The following is a 24,216-nucleotide window of genomic DNA, read 5'->3' on the forward strand; positions in this document are numbered from 1 at the left end:
CCAAGATGTAGGCACGGTGGCTTCAACACAGCGCCCCCCTACAATTATCTAATGTACAGTGCATTTGAAAAGTATTCACAACCCTTGACTTTTTCCACATTTTGTTACATTACATCCTTATTCAAAAATGTATTACATTTGAAAAATTCCATATCAATCTACACATAATACTGCTTAAAGACGATGAAAATGGGTCTTTAGACATTGTTACAAATGTATTAAAAAATATACACTGCCGTTCAAAAGTTTGGGGTCACTTAGAAATGTCGTTGTTTTTATAGGAAAGTGGAGTTTTTGTCCATTAAAATAACATCAAATTGATCAGAAATACAGTGTAGACATTGTTAATGTTGTAAATGACTATTGTACCTGGAAAAGGCAGATTTTTTTAATGGAATATCTACATAGGAGTACAGAGACCCATTATCAGCAACCATTACTCCTGTGTTCCAATTGCATGTTGTGTTAGCTAATCCAAGTTGATGACTTTAAAAGGCTAATTAATCAGTTATTCTGAAATCTGGCATACTCAGCTAGACAACAATACACTTTAGCGTAAAACATGTAGCTAGCTAGCTCGGTAACAATGAACCTAGCTAAGTAGTCAATATGTAAGGTCATACACGTCACGTAACATTAGCTAGTGAGCCGGCCAGCTAACGTTAGCTAGTTAAACAACAATGAACATTGTGCCAACTCAAGATGTTACTATGGGGCGTTAGGGTAGCCTCGTGAATAGAGTGTTGGACTAGTAACCGGAAGGTTGCAAGTTCAAACCCCAGAGCTGACAAGGTACAAATCTGTCATTCTGCCCCTGAACAGGCAGTTAACCCACTGATCCTAGGCCGTCATTGAAAATAAGAATTTGTTCTTAACTGACTTGCCTAGTTAAATAAAGGTTAAGTAAAAAACTATGCCTTGCATGAATCTGCTGGCAGTGGTAGCTAGCCAACCACATTCAATGTTAGCTAGCTAACATTAGGCTCTAACTAACAAAGCAAATGGCTCCGAGGTAAGAATAATAACATCATACATGTAACGTTAGTTAACGAGCCAACCAGCCAGCTAGCTAACATTAGATTCTAACTAGCCAAGCAAACAGCTCTGGGATACGAATAATAACATCATACGTGTAACATCAGTTAGCTAGCTAACAAAACAATTTAGCTTGAAATGAAACTACTTCCTGTCAAAATTACAAACGTGCAATATCTGAAAATGTAGCTAGCATGATGGCCGCATCTCCTTGTCATGGATGCCATGCCACAGCTGCATGTGAGCTCTCACATTTTCAACATGTTTTTACAAAAAGATAGATTTGGAGTTAGATAAACTTGGATTTTTCAGCAGGGACATACAGGATGCTACCCTCCACAGCATAACATTCACTACAGATCAAAACTCCAAATTACCTACAAGGATTGATACACCATCCAACCTGGAACTGAGACAGACCAGACAGCCATATACAACTTCAATTAGCACGTGTGAAGTGAGAGGTGTCGAAGACTTTGAGCCCAACCAATGGCAGGCTACCCCACCTAAATCCAGAGGCCTTGATGCCCACTCCTGCTGTTCAAAGACCATCCACTGCTGTTTTCACCAAGAAATCTGCTTCCAGAAATATAAGCTTCTCCCTAGTGGGTGTGACACCTACTCCCATTGCCTGCTGCACTGCTGCTTGGATTCCACCTGGTGGTCTGTACACCGTCTGCCCTGGTCGTCTCCCCCTGTCTGGTACAGGTACCCCCACCACACTCCCCCTCTCTCCTGAGTTTTTGCTCACCTCCAGCACACAGGCACTGTTGGGGCGAGTGACTCCGAACTTACAATGGCTAGCCCCAAGTCATTATTTTTTTCTTGTGCATTTTGCTATTTGCCTCATGACTCCTGCATGCTTTGTTGACTATGAACTTTCTTGTTTACCCAACCGTGGGACAGACTATGTGGGATTCTGACAATCTATTGGTTACACTGACTATTGGCCTCCCATCCTTTTCTAACCACCTCTCGCTGGTGTTGTATTCATGTTACCTGATGACATTGCTGTATAATATGATCTTGTTGATATCTAATGCACATTCAACTGTCATAAATCATCACTGCAGAGCTCTCCCTGTCCTCTGCCGTGCCTTGATTGTATGAATGTTGATGATATCTGGTGGGGGAATAGGAACAGCTGGGACATTAACACTAGTTACCTGCAATGGATCAATTGGGTTCACAGCTCCAATCCAGATTGGTCATTACTGAGACATGGTTAAGAAAGAGTGTTTTGAATACTGATGTTAACCTTTATGGTTTAAACCTTTTCGGTGAGACAGATCTTCCGAAGGTGGCAGGAACGGAACGATAGAGAGAAGAGAGAGCGAGAGAGTGAGAGAGGGAGGGGGAGAGAGAGGGATAGAAGGAGGGAAAGAACCAAATAAGACCAGCAGAGGGAAAACTGAATAGAATGGGGAGCACAGGGACAAGACATGATAATAAATGACAAACATGACAGTACCCCCCCAGGACCTCTACTCACCGAGCGCCTCCTGGCGCACTAACGAGGAAGAATCCTGGCGGCAACGGAGGAAATCATCGATGAGTGAACGGTCCAGCACGTCCCGAGACGGAACCCAACTCCTCTCCTCAGGACCGTAACCCTCCCAATCCACTAAGTATTGGTGAACCCCGTCCCCGAGAACGCATGTCCATGATCTTATGTACCTTGTAAATAGGTGCGCTCTCGACAAGGACGGGAGGGGGGGAGGGAAGACGAACGGGGGTGCGAAGAAAGGGCTTAACACAGGAGACATGGAAGACAGGATGGACGCGACGAAGATGTCGCGGAAGAAGCAGTCGCACAGCTTGATTTCACTGTCTGAACTTGTTTCTCTTTTTATCAAAAAAGTGTTGGAAAACTTGACAATAATCAACTGATCTTGGTTTATAAGATTTCAGGTTATGGATGTCACTGCAAACTTAAAGGTCCTTAATGATGTCACCATTGCCCTTGATTCTAAGCAATGTTGTGCTGCTATTTTTATTGACTTGGCCAAAGCTTTTGATATGTAACGAGCGTCTGAAGATAGAGGACCCAAAAGCGACTTAACAGAAACAGAGTTTATTCAAGTCCAAACAGGGAATAACAGAAATCTCTAGTCTGTAGAGGAATAACAAGAGAAGCGGCCACAGACTGCAGGTTTCGGGTAGGCGCAGGCCGTAGTTGACAGAGACACCTGCTCACACGCAGCATCTGATGAAGGCAAAAACACGACAGGACAGGGCGAAACACAATCACAGCACGGTGAATACTAAACAAGGAGGATTGACGACCTGGGAGACACGGAACGGACCAATGAACCGCGGAGTCAACTTACGAGAAGCTGTCGTAAGAGGAAGGTTGCGAGTGGAAAGCCACACTCTCTGGCCGCAACAATACCTTGGACTCTTAATCCTGCGTTTATTGGCGGCTCTCACAGTCTTCCCCGCAGACAAAGGCAGACCGGTAATGAAGTCTAAGGCGATGTGAGACCATGGTTGAGAAGGAATGGGGAGCGGTCTGAGACGACCGGCAGGAGGAGAGTTACCCGACTTAGTCTGCGCGCAGTCCGAACAAGCAGCCACGAAACGGCGCGTGTCACGCTCCTGAGTCGGCCACCAAAAGCGCTGGCGAATAGACGCAAGAGTGCCTCGAACACCGGGATGACCAGCTAACTTGGCAGAGTGAGCCCACTGAAGAACAGCCAGACGAGTGGAAACAGGAACGAAAAGGAGGTTACTAGGACAAGCGCGCGGCGACGCAGTGTGCGTGAGTGCTTGCTTAACCTGTCTTTCAATTCCCCATAAGGAAGAATCCCCTCGGGATCAGTAGAAGCCACAGAAGAACTAAACAGACGGGATAAGGCATCAGGCTTGGTGTTCCTGCTACCCGGACGGTAAGAAATCACAAACTCGAAACGAGCGAAAAACAACGCCCAACGAGCTTGACGGGCATTAAGTCGTTTGGCAGAACGGATGTACTCAAGGTTCTTATGGTCTGTCCAAACGACAAAAGGAACGGTCGCCCCCTCCAACCACTGTCGCCATTCGCCTAGGGCTAAGCGGATGGCGAGCAGTTCACGGTTACCCACATCATAGTTGCGCTCAGATGGCGACAGGCGATGAGAAAAATAAGCGCAAGGATGAACCTTATCGTCAGACTGGAAGCGCTGGGATAGAATGGCTCCCACGCCTACCTCTGAAGCGTCAACCTCGACAATGAATTGTCTAGTGACGTCAGGAGTAACGAGGATAGGAGCGGACGTAAAACGTTCTTTTAGAAGATCAAAAGCTCCCTGGGCGGAACCGGACCACTTAAAACACGTCTTGACAGAAGTAAGAGCTGTGAGAGGGGCAGCAACTTGACCGAAATTACGAATGAAACGCCGATAGAAATTAGCGAAACCTAAAAGCGCTGCAACTCGACACGTGACCTTGGAACGGGCCAATCACTGACAGCTTGGACCTTAGCGGAATCCATCTGAATGCCTTCAGCGGAAATAACGGAACCGAGAAAAGTAACGGAGGAGACATGAAAAGAGCACTTCTCAGCCTTTACGTAGAGACAATTCTCTAAAAGGCGCTGTAGAACACGTCGAACGTGCTGAACATGAATCTCGAGTGACGGAGAAAAAATCAGGATATCGTCAAGATAGACAAAAACAAAGATGTTCAGCATGTCTCTCAGAACATCATTAACTAATGCCTGAAAAACAGCTGGCGCATTGGCGAGACCAAACGGCAGAACCCGGTACTCAAAATGCCCTAACGGGGTGTTAAACGCCGTTTTCCACTCGTCCCCCTCTCTGATGCGCACGAGATGGTAAGCGTTACGAAGGTCCAACTTAGTAAAGCACCTGGCTCCCTGCAGAATCTCGAAGGCTGATGACATAAGGGGAAGCGGATAACGATTCTTAACCGTTATGTCATTCAGCCCTCGATAATCCACGCAGGGGCGCAGAGTACCGTCCTTCTTCTTAACAAAAAGAACCCCGCCCCGGCCGGAGAAGAAGAAGGCACTATGGTACCGGCGTCAAGAGACACAGACAAATAATCCTCGAGAGCCTTACGTTCGGGAGCCGACAGAGAGTATAGTCTACCTCGAGGAGGAGTGGTCCCCGGAAGGAGATCAATACTACAATCATACGACCGGTGAGGAGGAAGGGAGTTGGCTCGGGACCGACTGAAGACCGTGCGCAGATCATGATATTCCTCCGGCACTCCTGTCAAATCGCCAGGTTCCTCCTGAGAAGTAGGAACAGAAGAAACGGGAGGGATGGCAGACATTAAACACTTCACATGACAAGAAACGTTCCAGGATAGGATAGAATTACTAGACCAATTAATAGAAGGATTATGACATACTAGCCAGGGATGACCCAAAACAACAGGTGTAAACGGTGAACGGAAAATCAAAAAGAAATAGTCTCACTGTGGTTACCAGATACTGTGAGAGTTAAAGGTAGTGTCTCAAATTTGATACTGGGAAGATGACTACCATCTAAGGCAAACATGGGCGTAGGCTTGTCTAACGGTCTGAAAGGAATGTTATGTTTCCGAACCCATGCTTCGTCCATGAAACAACCCTCAGCCCCAGAGTCAATCAAGGCACTGCATGTAGCACCCGAACCGGTCCAGCGTAGATGGACCGACATAGTAGTACAAGATCTAGATGAAGAGACCTGAGTAGTAGCGCTCACCAGTAGCCCTCCGCTTACTGATGGGCTCTGGCCTCTTACTGGACATGAATTAACAAAATGTCCAGCAACTCCGCAATAGAGGCACAGGCGGTTGGTGATCCTCCGTTCCCTCTCCTTAGTCGAGATGCGAATCCCTCCCAGCTGCATGGGCTCAGTCTCAAAGCCAGAGGAGGGAGATGGTTGCGATGCGGAGCAGGGAAACACCGTTGATGCGAGCTCTCTTCCACGAGCCCGGTGACGAAGATCTACCCGTCGTTCTATGCGGATGGCGAGAGCAATCAAAGAGTCCACATCTGAAGGAACCTCCCGGGAGAGAATCTCATCCTTAACCACTGCGTGGAGCCCCTCCAGAAAACGAGCGAGCAGCGCCGGCTCGTTCCACTCACTAGAGGCAGCAAGAGTGCGAAACTCAATAGAATAATCCGTTATGGACCGTTCACCTTGGCATAAGGAAGCCAGGGCCCTAGAAGCCTCCCTACCAAAAACTGAACGGTCAAAAACCCGAATCATCTCCTCTTTAAAGTTCTGGAACTTGTTAGAGCAATCAGCCCTTGCCTCCCAGATAGCTGTGCCCCATTCTCGAGCCCGGCCAGTAAGGAGTGAAATGACGTAAGCAACCCGAGCTCTCTCTCTAGAGTATGTGTTGGGTTGGAGAGAGAACACAATCTCACACTGCGTGAGAAAGGAGCGGCACTCAGTGGGCTGCCCGGAGTAGCAAGGTGGGTTATTAACCCTAGGTTCTGGAGGCTCGGCAGGCCAGGAAGTAACAGGTGGCACGAGACGTAGACTCTGGAACTGTCCAGAGAGGTCGGAAACCTGAGCGGCCAGGTTCTCCACGGCATGGCGAGCAGCAGACAATTCCTGCTCGTGTCTGCCGAGCATGGCTCCTTGGATCTTGACGGCAGTGTAACGAGCGTCTGAAGTCGCTGGGTCCATTCCTTGGTCGGTTCCTTCTGTCATGCTGGCGATAGAGGACCCAAAAGCGACTTAACAGAAACAGAGTTTATTCAAGTCCAAACAGGGAATAACAGAAATCCTCTAGTCTGTAGAGGGGAATAACAAGAGAAGCGGCCACAGACTGCAGGTCGCTTCGGGTAGGCGCAGGCCGTAGTTGACAGAGACACCTGCTCACACGCAGCATCTGATGAAGGCAAAAAACACGACAGGACAGGGCGAAACACAATCACAGCACGGTGAATACTAAACAAGGAACCGACGGGACAGGAACGGAACACAAAGGAATAAATAGGGACTCTAATCAGGGGAAAGGATCGGGAACAGGTGTGGGAAGACTAAATGATGATTAGGGGAATAGGAACAGCTGGGAGCAGGAACGGAACGATAGAGAGAAGAGAGAGCGAGAGAGTGAGAGAGGGAGGGGGAGAGAGAGGGATAGAAGGAGGGAAAGAACCAAATAAGACCAGCAGAGGGAAACGAATAGAATGGGGAGCACAGGGACAAGACATGATAATAAATGACAAACATGACAGCATGTCACCAAGGGTGTACCCCAGGGCTCGATCCTAGGCCCCACGCTCTTCTCAATTTACATCAATAACATAGCTCAGGCAGTAGGAAGCTCACTCAATCATTTATATGCAGATGATACAGCCTTCTACTCAGTTGGCCCCTCTACTCAGTTGTGTTGAACGCTCTACCAAAAGTAAATTGGTGTCCAACAAGATTTATCTGCCCTTAACCTTGCTCTGAACACCCCCAAAACAAAGGTTATGTGGTTTGGTAAAAATAATGCCCCTCACCCCACAGGTGTGATTACTACTTCTAAGGGTTTAGAGCTTGAGGTAGTCACCTCATACAAATACTTGGGAGTATGGCTAGACGGTACACTGTCCTTCTCTCAGCACATATCAAAGCTGCAGGCTAAAGTTAAATCTAGACTTGGTTTCCTCTATTGTAATCACTCCTCTTTCACCCCAGCTGCCAAACTAGCCATGATTCAGATGACCATCCTAACCATGCTATATTACAGAATATATCATTTATAGATCGTCAGGTAAGGGTGCTCTCGAGCGGCTAGATGTTCTTTACCATTCGCCCATCTTATTTGCCACCTTATAGGACACATCATTGCACTCTATACTCTTCTGTAAACTGGTCATCTCTGTATACACATCGCAAGACCCACTGGTTGATGCTTATTTATAAAAACCCTCTCAGGGATCACTCCCCCATCTGAGATATCTACTGCAGCCCTCATCCTCCACATACAACACCCTTTCTGTCAGTCACATTCTGTTAAAGGTCCCCAAAGCACACACCTCCCTGGGTCGCTAGGTTTTTTCAGTTCTCTGCAGTTAGCGACTGGAACGAGCTGCAACAAACACTCAAACTGGACAGTTTTATCTCAATCTCTTCATTCAAAAACTCAATCATGGACACTTACTGACTGTTGTGGCTGCTTTGCGTGATTGTCTCTACCTTCTAGCCCTTTGTGCTGTCGTCCGTGCCATATAATGTTTGTACCCTGTTTTGTGCTTCTCCATGTTGTGATGCTGCCATGTTGTATTGCAACCATGTTGTGTTGCTACCATACTGTGTTGTCATGTGTTGTTGCCTTAGGTCTCTCTTTATGTACTGTTGTGTTGTCTCTCTTGTCGGGATCTGTGTTTTGTCCTATATTTGTATTTATTTTTAATCCCGGCCCCCTCCCCGCAGGAGGCCTTTTGCCTTTTTGTAAATAAGAATATGTTTTTAACTGACTTGCCTAGTTAAATAAAGGTTAAATAAAAAAATGGTTGCCCTTAGTATGAAGATGTAATCCGGAGATCTCTTTAGCTAACATACTCTAATTCCACTGATTTCAAAACTCGATCATCCAGGAAGTGGAGATCAATATTTATGCAGCTTCACTATATAATACCTAACAAAAGACGCGTTGGACAGGATTACGAACACAGACTGACCAGGGGAGCAGGGGAGCAGTGGGGTGACCAAGAACCAAATTGTCACTCTGAAAGAGCTCCAGAGTTTCTCTGTGGAGATGGGAGAACCTTCTAGAAGAACAACCATCTCTGCAGCACTCCACCAATCAGACCTGGTATAGTGGCCAGGTGGAAGCCACTCCTCAGTAAAATGCACATGACAGCCCGCTTGGAGTTTGCTATAAGGCACCTAAATGACTCTCAGACCATTGCAAACAAGATTCTCTGGTCTGATGAAACCAAGATTGAACTCTTTGGCCTATATGCCAAGAGTCACATCTGGAGGAAACCTGGCACCATCCCTACGGTGAAGCATGGTGGTGGCAGCCTCATGCTGTAAGGATGTTTTCAGTGGCAAGGACTGGGAGACTAGTCAGGATCGAGGGAAAGATGAACGAAGCAAAGTACAGAGAGATCCTTGATGAAAACCTTTCTCCAGAGCGCTTAGCACCTTACACTGGGGTGACAGGACAACAGGACAACAACCCTAAGCACACAGCCAAGACAACACAGGAGTGGATTTGGGTCTCTGAATGTCCTTGAGTAGCCTAGTCAAGGCCAGGACTTGAACCCGATCGAACATCTCCAGAGAGACCTGAAAATAGCTGTGCAGCGACGAACCCCATCCAACCTGACAGAGCTTGAGAGGATCTGCAGAGAAGAATGGGAGAAACTCTCCAAATACAGGTGTGCCAAGCTTGTAGCGTCATACCCAAGAAGACTCAAGGTTATAATCACTGCCAAAGGTGCTGAATACTTATGTAAATGTGATATTTCTGTTTTTTTTTAATACACAAACCTGTTTTTGCTTTGTCATTATGGTGTATTGTGTGTAGATTGAAGAGGTAGCTTGCTTGTCTGTCTTAGCTGGCATGCCTGCTGACAAGGTTGATAGACTTTAGAAAAGCAAGCAATTACTAAATGTACTGAATAAGACTCACATTCCTTTAAATCTTCTACCCAGATTTGAGCAGAGATGCAAAGAAGCATATTTAGTTTCTTTAAAAAATACATCAGGAGAATACAGACAGCTCAAGATGTATGCTTAAATATGCTGAATAATAAACATATTTTTTTACACAAAATAAAGTATAATGATTATGGCTCTAGATTGCAGGAAAAAAAGCTTTTCAGGTGTTTGAAAAATGCTAAATATGGATAGCCCACTTGTTAAATAGTAGACTGTAAAATATCAGTGAAGTAAAGGTTTAGGTAAAAATCCACTTACAACACTGCACCCTAGTGGCACTTTCAAGTATTTCAGTAGAATTCTGTGCTTAGATCAGTAAGATATTGAATGTTCATGAACTTTGTGTTTATTTAGAAAGCTCTAGGTGAACCCCACTTCCACACCAATCCTCAGCAGGTTTACCACACGTCAAGGTCAGCGAACACTAGCCAGGTCTGAACACACACACACCCAACCACACACATATGCTGTAGTGGGGGGATGTGAGTCACATGTGGAGGGGGAGGAGTCTGCTTCTTGGCGGAGGTTTCTATCTGGCCAAGTTTCTCTAGGTTGCCATGGTCTTCTTTATTTGCTATGTTCTGATCATTATGGTCTGGACTCGTTTGTACAGCCACTCTATACCATAGTTCATCACTGTGCCATACATATGTTAGGTTCTCATGATCTCTCTTTTCTCCCTCTCTATTTTCTCTTTCTCTCTCTCTCTCTTCAGCTATCCAGCCACAGGAAGCCAGCGGAACTCCAGCGTGTCTTTCAGCCTGCCCCCCTCCTCCTGCACCCCTCCTTCCAGCCTGCCCCCCACCTCTGCAGCCCCCCAGACACCTCGTCCCTCTCCTCGCCCCCCTGCCCCTCTTCTTTAACCCACTCTTCCTCACCCAGCCTTAGCGACCTTTTCGGCCTGCCCACCCTGCCCATGGAGAATGTGAGAGGCTTCGGCAGCATGGGCGGTAGTCTTGGTGAAGGGTCCTCGTGCGGTGGCTCGCGCTCCCCCTCGCCGCTCACCCTAATGCAGGCCATAGCCACCTCGGGCAAGCCCTTTGCCTCCAAGCCGGTGGAGCTGTGGAGCAAGCTGGACGTGGCCGACTGGCTGGACAGCCTGAATCTGTCGGAGCATAAAGACGCCTTCCTGGACAACGAGATCGAAGGCGCCCACCTGCCTTCGCTGCAGAAAGAAGATCTGATTGACCTGGGGGTGACGCGGGTGGGCCACCGCATGAACATCCAGAGGGCCCTCAAAATGCTGCAGGACAGATAAAGCCAGGGGGTGTGGATTTATCTGGAACACTCTCTCCTACCTGTTTTCCTTCTCAGTCTTGGAAAGTCTTGGACGATTTAGGAATCGGCCTCTGACTACTCCCTTCCTGCCTCGCCTCTGTGGCGTGTTTGTGTTTGATCACTCCCATTCTGCTTCCCGAGTATCAGGGGATGTCGGAATCCTGGAGGAACTGCTGGGCATAGCCTGGAGAAAGGCGGCGTTCCCGAATGCAGAATGGAGAGAAAGTGGAAAAAATCCTGCATCTTTTTAGGGATGCTCACAATACAAAAGACCACACTTTGGAATATTCTTGAACACTTTGAAATACTGATAAAAATCAGTATTGGAATACTCAATCCTTTTTCAAGCTCCCCCAGCGCGGGTGTTTGAAACCAGCTGAGCTGGTTGGCACTCCTTTTCTATCTTTGCTAGAGTTTCTTCAGAGAATATTTCTTCACTAGAGTAAAACCGTGGGTTATGTTTATGGATGCATCTGACGTTGTAGAGACATTTGAAAAACAGACATTTGAAAAACATTAGAAACGAGAACCTTTGCAGAAATGTTTAGCTGAATCCTAAACCATATCATTCGCCCACACACACACACACACACACACACACACACACACACACACACACACACACACACACACACACACACACACACACACACACACACACACACACACACACACACACACACCGGCCTTCTCCTGAGGCGGAGAAACATAATGATGTGTTAATCACTCTAATGCATGGCTGGAGGGGCTCCACTGTAGCAGGCGCCACTGTCCCCTTCACATCCCTGTTCACTGTGGAAGGTGTGTGTATTTGCATTTTGTCAGAGACATGTTTGTGATGTACGTGTGTGTGTGCGCACGCTGTGGGAGGTTTGTTAAAGGTTTGTGGGAGGTTTGTTAAAGGTTTGTGGGAGGTTTGTTAAAGGTTTGTGTTTTAGAAAGACATGAGTGCAAGGCCTAGATTCTGTCAGCCTATTCAAGGTGTATATTGCATCTCACATTCCAGTGTTCGAACATGTAAACAGGGCTCCATGGGATTTATCTTAATGCAACTCCGTACAGCCACTGGCAATGTCCGTTTTAGGTATAATGCTGGGAGCCGCTTGTGGATTTGACAGCTCCAACACAGCTCCACATCCGACAACACAAAAAAAACAGCTACGCGGGTGTTGGATGGCATGAATCTGATAGAATCTAGCCCTAAGTGTTGGCATCATGTGTGTTGTCATCGTCTTCCACACACTTGACAGCGACCCCGACAGGAGTGGGATGCAACCTCCCTACACCCTACCGCCCAACCGACCAATCTCCCTTCAGGCCTATAACAGAAATAATCCACCTATCACAACAACTTGGGGAAACTCCATTTTCTGCCACAATATCGCCATCTCTCCTCTTTGTTCAGCCATCTTTAATCATCTCTAGTTATTGAGTGATTCCTTTTGCAAATCAAATCATTGTCTTTATATTAATACCAGTGTGTACTGTTGACGTATAGGTGAGGGCTGTATTTTCTTTGGTTGACATAATGATTCTCGGCGAGAATTTGAAGACGCCCACTTTGAAAGGATGAGAGCAAAACGGACGTTACTTCGTGGTCTCTGTTAACGTAGGACACTGTGGTTGACTGTGTGCTTGTTTTTAGACAGCTCACCTACAGTATACTGTGTAGTGCAGGGGCCAAGAATAATAGGAATAATAGGAATTCACTCAAAACTCAAAAATGTGGGTTCCTGAGTGGCGCAGCGGTCTAAGGCACTCCATCTGAATCCAGGCTGCATCACATCCGGACGTGATTGGGAGTCCCATAGGGCGGCGCACAATTGGCCCAGCCTCGTCCGGGTTAGGCCGGGGGTAGGCCGTCATTGTAAATAAGAAATAAGGTTACATTAAAAATATATAATAATAATACATCTACTACCCAGACATTCACACAATCACTGAAGAGGATTAAAAAATATATTTATAGGAACGTTTACAAAGTTTGTGTATAATCAGTGTTTGCATCGCCGATGAATCACAAAACGTCATTATTGACAAGAAGAGGTGTTAATGCTATCTGGTGTTTCCATAGGGAAGAAAATAAGTGTGACACAGCAGCACTGACCGAGCAGGCTTTAGATGATTCATTTGGGTCCCTGTTCATTTGAGAATGAGAGGGAGAGTCCTCAGTAACACTTTACTTAAGCATACAGGTATAACCATTCTGTAAGGCTTGCTTATAAAACGTTATAACGTATTATTACTACAGGCTTCAAGTAAAGTGTTACTGAGTCATTCTCTCAACACCAGTGATAAGCTCTCACACCAACGAGCAGGTAGAACAAGCTTATCTTCGAATCAGAAATCCCATCTGACAGCCAATCAATTGTCTCCATCCCTTTTCATGAAACACCATTACTTCAATGTTAATATGAGAACTGCTGATAGGCGAGTACCCAGGAAGTGTTTGGTGGCATTGGTTTTACGTAAATTGAATATATTTATTTCTTTGAATGTGTGTAAAGGAATGATTTAAAGAAAAGAGTACATCTATAGAATAATGATATGTATAATATTTCTAAAGGGTTTAGAGAGAGAATTTCTATGACAGAATATGACCATTGCATCCACCCTCAGAACTTATTTCCTTGTCACTTTATCCCTGTTTTGTGTTTGGATAGTGCCTCGAATAGCTCATTATTCTCTACATAGTGCCCCATTTCTGGCCTTTCTGCCTCTGAACTAGATTATAACTACCCCATAATGCACTGCAAAGAGAAGTGTGGAAGCCACGTATTCTACTGTACCCAGACTACCTATATATTATAAAATATCACTAAAACGTGAACAGTATGTGTGATCATTTGAGACATTATCTATGATTCTATCAGTTCACAGGGATGTTCTATGAACATAACCATGATTGTTTGGATTGTCTGCAATTTAGGGTCTCCTGTTGGACCAAAAAAAAAGATCCCCTGGTGAGATTCCTTTCTCTCACTCCCTGTCCCTGTGTGCAACTGTATGATGATGAAGGGAAGACAAAGGGATGATTTAAAAAAAAAAAAAAAAAGGGAATACCAGGCTGACAGAAAGAGAGGACCTGTAGGAGTTTTAACGCTGCTATAATCCATTCATTATTTTAAAAGAAACAACAAAAGAGTGACATGTAAAAAAAAAGCACAGTATTTTTTATGATTATATAGAATTATATGGAATTTTCTAAAAGACATTTGGAGAAAAATGTGGTTTGCCAAAAATATATATATATTTTTTTTAAATATATATATATTATATATAAATATTAATTAATAGAAATTAATATCAGATTTATGAGGAAACTAAGAAGCAATATTTTTACTGAATGGATCTCCTTGGTTGTGGTTTTTCCCAGTCTTAAGATGAACTATCATGATATATCATCACCTGTTGATGTTATGAACACTGATAGCTGGAGTGGACAGAAGACATTTGTCCAATCAAAATGTATTTTATATACTATCCTCTGGCCATCACCTGCCTATCTTGAATATTGTAATTTTTGACAATTCCAATCAATTAGTCTGTGTATAATGTGTGTATAAATGACTGCAACGCTTTAAATGTATACATAAACTCACAGTCCACTGGATCGAAAACTGTCCCGATGACACTTTTATGCTCAACTTACATAGACATGTACAAAAAAAAACATATCACTAAGCTAATTTATTTGCAGAATTATTGAACTGAGTAGTCGTATTAAGATGCTATACAAACCATCACTGTGTGACTATAAGGCTATGCTACATAAGGACTGGTATGGCTCACCATCATCCCTGGCAACTATTTTGATACTTTTGTTATTTTCTCTTATGGTTGAATTTATTTTTTATTTTTTTTATTCTACATAATTACGAAGACATTTCCGGCTCTTTTGTGTATATTTGTGTTCATGTTCCATATGTTGTAATTCTGCATACTTAGAGTCGACTATCTAATTATCAAAATGAAAAAGAAAGAGAAGTTCCTTGTAACTGCGCTCTTCCTTCCCCCCAAATCCTCAATACTTCTTGTATGGCAACCGAACAAAAGTTACTGTAAGAAATAAACATAACATTGCACTATGGTTGTATTAATTTAATTCCTGATGTGCCGATTTTTGTGTTTCAAGCGTCTTGCTTCTTTAGATCCGTCTCGAAGGACCATGAAAAAGAGTGCCACCTCTCAAATCAACAACAAGTTATCCCAGTCATAACACCACTGTAATGGGGGTCACGCTGCCGCGGACAGTATACTGTAGCCTCTTTAAGAGCACTTACTACTACACGTGAACACCCTCTCACTACAAATGAACACCTTATCAACAACTGCCTTAGCCAGCTAAGCCACCGAAAAACTAGCAATTTGATAGCACGGAAGGTGGCATTGCAAGTGAAGTTAACCAATTCAACTCATTTGCACTTGTTGGCAGTTGATGTTACTCTTCAGTAACACAGACCCCAAAGCAAATCAGGGGAAGAAAAATGGGTTTATTCAAAGAGGACAAATCATAGATGTTATGCTGGGAGATAGATGTTCATTCTCCCCTGTCCTCTGTGATTCTCTCCACAGAACAAGTTTTATAACCCAACCCTAACCTGTGGTTGACTAATTAGAATTCATTGCAATTAAACTTGGCCAATATTCAAATAACAAGTATCCTATTTCATGCTCAATAAACAATTTGGACCAAGGAGAACATGCCTTGTAGCTATGAGTCCCGGACTAAAATTCCTCCCATGTCTCTGTTGTCTCTGTTGTGCATCATGTTGTGGGGGTGCTTTGCTGCAGGAGAGACTGGTGCAATTCACAAAATAGATGGCATCATGAGGCAGAAAAAAATTGTATATATTGAAGCAACATCTCAAGACATCAATCAGGAAGTTAAAGCTTGGTCGCAAATGGGTCTTCCAGATGGACAATGATCCCAAGCGTACTTCCAAAGTTGTGGCAAAATGGCTTAAGGACAACAAAGTCAAGGTATTGGAGTGGCCATCACAAAGCCCTGACCTCAATCCCATAGACAATGTGGGCAGAACTGAAAAAGCATGTGCGAGCAAGGAGTTCTATAAACCTGACTCAGTTACACCAGCTCTGTCAGGAGGAATGGGCCAAAATTCACCCAACTTATTGTGGGAAGCTTGTTGTAGGCTACCCGAAACGCTTTAAATAATGCAAAAACACAGTGTTGGAGAAGAAAGTAAAAGTGCAATATGTGCCATGTAAAAAATCTAACATTTAAGTTCCTTGCTCAGAACATGAGAACATATGAAAGCTGGTGGTTCCTTTTAACATGAGTCCTCAATATTCCCAGTTAAGAAGTTTTAGTTTGTAGTTATTATAGGAATTGTAGGACTATTTTTTTCTATACCATTTGTATGTCATATACCTTTGACTATTGCATGTTCTTATAGGCACTATAGTATTGCTAGCCTAATCTCGGGAGTTTATAGGCTTGAAGTCATAAACAGCGCAATGCTTGAAGCACAGCGAAGAGCTGCTGGCAAACGCAGGAAAGTGCTGTTTTAATGAATGCTTACGAGCCTGCTGCTGCCTACCTCCGCTCAGTCAGACTGCTCTATCAAATATCAAATCATAGACTTAATTATAATATAATAAATACATAGAAATATGAGCCTTAGGTCATTAATATGGTCAAATCCAGAAACTACCATTTCGAAAACAAAACGTTTATTCTTTCAGTGAAATATGGAACCATTCCGTATTTTATCTAACGGGTGGCATCCCTAAGTCTAAATATTGCTTTTACATTGCACAACCTTCAATGTTATGTCATAATTATGTAAAATTCTGGCAAATAAATAAATTACAGTCTTTTTTAGGAAGAAATGGTCTTCACACAGTTCGCAACAAGCCAGGCGGCCCAAACTGCTGCATATACCCTAACTCTGCTTGAACAGAACGCAAGAGAAGTGACATAATTTCCCTAGTTAAAAGAAATTCATGTTAGCAGGCAATATTAACTAAATATGCAGGTTTTAAAAAAGATATACTTGTGTTTTGATTTTAAGAAAGGCATTGATGTTTATGGTTAGGTACACATTGGTGCAACGACGGTGCTTTTTTCGCAAATACGCTGTGATTCAAATTAAGAGGCACTGCATTGATTATATGCAACGCAGGACAAGCTAGACAAACTAGTAATATCATCAACCATGTAAAGTTAACTAGTGATTATGTTAAGATTGATTGTTTTTATAAGATAAGTTTAATGCTAGCTAGCAACTTACTTTGGCTCCTTGCTGCACTCGCGTAACAGGTGGTCAGAGAGAAACTTGTTCAAACTTTGACAGTGTTACTAGAGACATTTCGGTTGCAATGACTAACTTCATAATTGATTTCGAACAGAGGGACTATAGGATACACAATTAGGACATGGTTCTCCCGAATGCAGTGTTAGCTTTCAAGTTGCTAGATACTGCCTGTCTGGATGGTAGGGAGAAATAGTTGGCTCTGACTTTTGCGTCAATGAAGTAGGCACTTAAAAGGATTTTGGGTGAAAAGATTGTTGCGCCAATAACAGATGCCAATAACACGGCATATTACACTGAGCAGCAGAGAAAAGCCGCCAACAAGTCCCATTCAAGACAACCAGACGAGGGCGCCATTACCCGGCACAAATCCACTGGACTGGTATGTCAGGCCCGCCACAGGAGTCGCTAGTGCGGGATGGGACAGGAACATCCCTGCCGGCCAAACCCTCCCCTAACCAGGACGACGATGGGCCAATTGTGCGCCATCATGGCCAGGTGCGACAGAGCCTGGACTCGAACCAGGTTCTCTAGTGATGGCACTGCGATGCAGTGCTTTAGACCACTGCGCCATTCTGGAGGCGGCAGTTGTGAGACATGCCAGAAATACAGCAAACCTAAGCCCAGACCAGCTGTTGTTTTGCCACTGGATTCCAAGTACAATGAAACAGTGGCTGTAGATCTACATGAACTAGGACCAAGTGTGTGGTACCTTCACATAATCGACCACTTCACACGCTTCAGTGCTGGAAGCATTGTGAATACAAAGAAACCCAGTGAAATCATCAAGCACTTCATTCATTCCTGGATAAGTGTGCACGTACCGCCCCAGAAATTATACAGTGACACTGGAGGAGAATTCAATAATAATTCATTATGAGAAATGGCAGAGAAATTCAACATGGAAGCAAAGACAACTGCTGCATACAGTCCACATAGCAATGGACTTCTGGAGAAACACTCACAGAGATCAATGGATGTTACTGGAAAACAACTCAATGCACAATGTTCATGGCTATAGCCCATACCAACTAGTGTTAGTGCAGAACCCTAATCATCCCTCTGTACTGGTTGACAAGCAACCAGCGCTAGAAGGGACCAGTGTGAGTGCATGGGTGGGACAGCACCTTTCAGCAATACATGCAGCGAGAAGTCTTTAGAGAGAATTCTCAGGGCTCTATGTAAACAGCTTCAACACACAGGTGAGAAGTATGAGACTGGAAACAAAGTGTACTACAAACGAGTTGACTATCAAGAGTGGAAAGGATCAGGAGTAGTCACTGGCCAAGATGGTGTGGGGATTTTTGTGAGTCACGGAGGAACCATTGTCAGGGTGCATCACTCAAGATTGCGGAATGTAAATTATCAACAAGATGGAGGGGCTGTTGCTGAAAATCAGCCTCCTACTGAAAATGACAAAAAGGACACATTAAAACCTACCAGATGTCACATCCAATGACATGGACACTTGAAACTGACACAGGATATGGAGCAGAGACCTTCAACCATGACACAGGTAATACGGTTGAGGGTTCAAATTAGGAAAATGTTCACCACCAGCCACATGTTAAGACAACATGGTTGTTCCAATCTGACAACTGGACAAACTGTTAAATACAATGGACAGAGAAAGTGGTTTTCCACACACAGCAACAGTCATTTGAGGAGCAGGAAAAGCCAAAGAAAAACACCAGAAATGGTACAGCTTGCAGTACTCTGAACCAGCTACACTTTCTGGTCATCTGACCTGTCACTTGTAGATAATCGCATAATTGAACCAATGGAAAACTGAGAAAAACAGAATGACATTCAAAATGATGAGGTACTTGAAACGAAGGACGTGTCACTTGACTCAGCTAAACTAGATGAGCTCAGTAATTGGAGAAACGATTGAGTGTTTGAGGAAGTCAAAGACATGTGTCTCAACAAGGTGGGTGTGTACCCTTAAAGAATCCTTAACTGGAATAGTGCCAAAAGCACGTCTAGTTGCTAGTTTTGAGAAGCTGCCTGCTAATTAACTCCCAAGACTCCCCGACATGCATCTCAGAGTCACTCAGATTGCTGCTGACAATGATCTGACATACAAAAAAAATGATAACTTCATTCCATAGATATCAAATCTGCATTTTTGCAGCGAACAGAGCTGTCAAGGGACATTCACATAGACATCCGCCTGAAGCTAAGAAACACTGTGGAAACTAAACAAGTGTGTGTATGTCCTGGCAGATGCATCACTCTACTGGTACAACAAAGTCAAGGCAACGATGCTGAGTACAGGTGGGAAAATGTCACAAGTGGATCCTGCAGTCTTCTGTTTGCTTGATGAAAACAGCAATGTGACTTGGAGTACTTGTCTGTCATGTTGATGACTTAATCTGGGGTGATTTACAGAACTTTGCTACAACTGTGATTCCACACCTCAAAGCTGTTTTCCTGGTCGGCCACAAAGGAACAGCTTGCTGACTAAAAAGGGAACATCCGGTCTTGTGCTCCTAAAGGCACTCAGTAATGGTAAGTGTCAGCTTACGTAATACAAATAAAAACTTTGTCACACACCCCATTTGTAACGGGGAACTTAAATAATACTTGGGCTATTTAATTATTTTGTTGATGTTTTATTTTTCTTTAAAGAAAAGTGGGATTGTTAAGTTCATGTTTAAAGTATCCCTATATTTATGTTATTATGGTGCCATCACTCTGTTATTAGTACGCCTTGGGCAGTAGTCTCACTGGTTGATGGACCTGGATTGAGGGTGATGGCGACTATGTACTATGGTTTCACAGTGAAGAAAACATTGTTAAACTGGAACCTAGTCGGTGTGTCATTTTGAGTTAACAATAACACATTCAAATGCCAATTTATTGTTGTTACCTTCAGTTGGTATACATTATCATTATCATTCCATTTAATTACATGGTTTCGTTTACCTTAATTTGCTTCCTCTGTAAAAGCTGTCACGGCCAGGTGTTTGTTGCTGAGGATCATTAGTAACAGTTGATTTTAAAAATAAAATATACATAGGCTAATTAAATGTTAAACGTTTTGGGTAGCCTTCCACAAGCTCCCCACAATAATTTGGGTGAATTTTGGCCCATTCCTCCTGATAAAGCTGGTGTAACTGAGTCAGATTTGTAGGCCTCCTTGCTCGCACACGCTTTTTCAGTTATGCCCACAAATGTTCTATATTTGATTGAGGTCAGGGCTTTGTGTAGCCACTCTAATACCTTGACTTTGTTGTCCCTAAGCCATTTTGCAACTTTGGAAGTATGCTTGGGGTTATTGTCCATTTGGAAGACCCATTTGTGACCAAGCTTTAACTTCCTGACTGATGTATTGAGATGTTTCTTCAATGTATCCACATCCTTTTCCTTTCCTCATGATGGCATCTATTTTGTGAAGTGCACCAGTCCCTCCTGTAGTAAAGCACCCCCACAACATGATGCTGCCGCCCCCATGCTGCACAGTTGGGATGGTGTTCTTCGACTTGCAATCCTCCCCCTTTTTCCTCCAAATATAACAATGGTCGTTATGGCAAAACAGTTCTATTTTTGTTTCATCAGACCAGAGGACATTTCTCCAAAAGGTACGATCTTTGTCCCCATGTGCAGTTGGAAACCATAGTCTGGCTTTTTTATGGCGGTTTTGGAGCAGTGGCTTCTTCCTTGTTGAGCGGGCTTTCAGGTTATGTCGATATAGGACTCGTTTTACTGTGGATACCTTCAGGTATTTGGAAACTGCTCCCAAGGATGAACCAGACTTTTTCCGAGGTCTTGGCTGATTTCTTTTGATTTTCCCATGAGGTCAAGCAAAGAGGCACTGAGTTTGAAGGTAGGCCTTGAAATACATCCACAGGTACACCTCTAATTGACTCAAATGATGCCAATTAGCCTATTAGAAGATTCTAAAGCCATGACATAATTTTCTGGAATTTTCCAAGCTGTTTACAAACACCAAGTTGACTGTGCCTTTAAACTTCTGACCCACTGGAATTGTGATACAATGAATTAGAAGTGAAATAATGTCTGTAAACAATTGTTGGAAAAATCACTTGTGTCATGCATAAAGTAGATGTCCTAACTGACTTGCCAAAACTATAGTTTGTTAACAAGAAATTTGTGGAGTAGTTGAAAAACTAATTTTAATGACTCCAACCTAAGTGTCTGTAAACTTCTGACTTCAACTGTATGTACACCAATCCTCCAACATCACCATGGTTTAAAGAACTGAATTTGGTCATTTTCAGAAAGAATCAAACCACTTTTCTTTCACGCATAAAAGGCTCTGCAAACCTTTTATGATTCATAAATACTTCCCTAACCCTAAATAAAGATACAGGATCAGAGTATTTTGAAATCTACCAATTGGTGCTAGAAGAGACAAATATGCATATATTCAGATGGCTGTCATTCATTGATCCCTAATATTCTAAACCCATTCTCTCGATATATTCCATTGAGTCTGTTGCCAAAATAAAAAAATACATAAAAAAGGTACACTGTATTTAAAGGAATGGCTTAAGATAAATGTACTGAAAACGCTATTGAATGAAAACCACACAAGTGGGAGGGTTTCAGTGGTTGAATTACATTTATTCAGCGCGCGCAAGGGAACCATGCCTGCAAAGCCCATTACGCACCTTCACAAGGTTGAGGATGTGTTATACAGAAGCTGTTACTTTCAGGATGTAGATAGCAAAGTGTAAAGACGAAGCGAAGTAACCAAAATACTATCCATACATTGTTTATTTAAACTATTTACTTACAAAAAAAAGAACAAGCAGGTAATGTGGTGACTTGAGCAAGCAGAAGTACAGATAAAAAGAAACGAATATAAAAAGGTCACTTTATTATTATAAAACCCCAAAGAATTTATTATATATGAGACCCGATCCCCACTCACCCACACACCTACTTAAGCTACACTATTGCATTAGATCACCGTGACGTTGGGGTGAGATTGTCATCGGTTAAAATAATCACTCTGCGTTTTAGAAACAATCAGTCAAAATCCCCCTTATAGCCCAATATTGTTAAGAGTATTATTTTAGTACTTATAGCCACCTATAGATAAATATCACTCAGTCAACAGTACATGTCGGTCATGATACGGATGTCAATGTGGCCCCAGACATCATAATATACCAAGTTCCACATACAGTACATGAACACGCCACAGACATGACATAGAACACGTGACAGACTCCTGTCACAGGCAGCGTGACATCACGCCTGTGACAAAATATACAGGTCTGGTCTACATCGAACACGCAGCGGGGGCAGGGGTTTGAAAAACAAATTATTTTTTCGACTCAATATACATTTCTCAGAGCATCATAAAAACATCTTTCTGTACATCGTTTACTTTCAGCATCCCATCTGACATGATCTACCGCAGGACTATGGGCGAGTGATTATAAAGACAGACGGCTCCATTATTTATCTTCTTATACTGCTTTCTGGAGTCTTCTTTCGTGACAATGAGAAAAGGAGGAGACGAGACGCAGCAGAGGTTCACAACATCTATGGTGATCATATTCGCCCCTTGATTAAAGCGAACGCAGGCGTTACACCAAAAATGTGGGTAAGCCTAAGCAAACTTACGGTTTTCGATGACACATCCTCAAAAAACATCCCTATTGGGTTTCTTCGTGTTATCTGATCTCCGCTGACTAAAGCAAACAAGTGTTCCAAAGAGAGAGAGAAATCCCCCGCGGCTCAGAGTTCTCTCTGAACCAGCTACACCAATTCAGTTACACACCAATCAATTGGTCTGCACTATTACCAAACTGAACCAAAGTGCTAGCACACCAATCAACGTCAAACCACTTCTGTAAGTGGCATTTAAAAAAAAAAAAATCTAAACATAATACATTTCCAGTGTTATGTCATCATGCTAGTTCCAAACTTGGTCTAAAAGTTACTTTAAGCCTTCTTAAAAAGGGGACCACAACGTCACTATATGCACACAAAGCATGGGGTTAATTTCTACGTCTCCTCTGTGATCTCCATCTTTGGTGATGTTAATATCTATACTGCGAGTGATACTGTAGCAGCCAGGTCTCAATCGATACCGTGGAAGTTTGAATACATGTCAAAGACGGAACATTTTAATTTAAAGTAAATGAACTAACTGGTGCAAGTGGGGCAAAGCAGCAAGAGTGTCTGGCATCTTATAGAAAACCAAGAATATAACTAGCCATTATAATGGGGGAGTAGTGTTTTTCTGATGACTTGCTTTACCATGAAAGGCCTTTCTGTCATAGCAGGGCTCACTCTCTTTATCTCTCTCGATTGCGTAGCAGAGCCAGGGTGAGTGTTTGTCCGTGAATCTTCTTTTATTCTGAGTCCTTTATCAGGCTGAAGCCTCCTCCCAAGGAGAGGAGCGAGAGACAGGAAGAAAGACAGGGACAGCTGAAAGACCTGAGAATGTCGAGCACACTTGAAAGAAGCACCGTGATCAACAGAATGAGAGAGCGCGAGAAAAAGAGAGGAATCAGAAGAGATGGATGGGATGGGGAGAGAGACTGTTTGGTGTAGTGGGCGGGCTCATTGCCGAACCTCAACGTAATTGGCTGGGAAGAGGCCGTAGGCACCCCGGCACACACCCCTCCACCAGCCCTCGTCAATCATCTCAATGTTAGTGATGATGTCATCAGGGTCGAAAGAGATCTCGTCATCACCAGCTGGAAGGCAGACATTCCATATCAGTTGACTTTACATTCCATTGCCCTCATATTATAAAGAATGTCAAAATGGTTTGTGTATATCATGAATGTGTCCGAATTATTGTATTTATGGGGTAATTATGAGATATTGATTTAAAAAATTAGGGCTTTGATAGATGTGATGATCAAAGTATAGACAATAGAGGGCTTGCTTCCACTCACCTGCTTGGTAGTCATACAGGGCCACTGCGGTTAACCCCAAGTCCTCACCGTACTCATATGTCTGGGCGTCTGCAGGGAAAAGACAAAACATAAGGGGAGATTGTCAATTGGGAAAAATTCGGTCCTCTCCTTGACTCC

The 24,216-nt window shown here is 43.5% G+C and overlaps 1 protein-coding gene and 1 pseudogene across 3 annotated transcripts in view; one reads left to right on the top strand and one right to left on the bottom strand.

The window, feature by feature from the left end:
* LOC124033952 overlaps nucleotides 1–15,001 on the top strand; it is a 243,101-nt pseudogene extending 228,100 nt beyond the window's left edge.
* A 6,915-nt stretch (nucleotides 15,002–21,916) lies between these two features.
* The window catches only part of LOC124033954 (src substrate cortactin-like), a 28,339-nt gene continuing 26,039 nt past the window's right edge, over nucleotides 21,917–24,216 (bottom strand). For all 3 annotated transcript variants that reach the window (XM_046346496.1, XM_046346494.1, XM_046346495.1), the window contains 2 exons: nucleotides 24,079–24,147; nucleotides 21,917–23,874 (listed from right to left, as the gene is read on the bottom strand). In XM_046346496.1, the coding sequence (XP_046202452.1) occupies nucleotides 23,738–23,874; nucleotides 24,079–24,147 (206 nt within the window). In that variant the 3' untranslated portion in view covers nucleotides 21,917–23,737. The remainder of the gene's footprint in view (nucleotides 23,875–24,078; nucleotides 24,148–24,216) is intronic.

This window comes from Oncorhynchus gorbuscha, linkage group LG04 (assembly GCF_021184085.1).
Source record: "Oncorhynchus gorbuscha isolate QuinsamMale2020 ecotype Even-year linkage group LG04, OgorEven_v1.0, whole genome shotgun sequence".
In the NCBI taxonomy this organism is placed as follows: domain Eukaryota; kingdom Metazoa; phylum Chordata; class Actinopteri; order Salmoniformes; family Salmonidae; genus Oncorhynchus; species Oncorhynchus gorbuscha.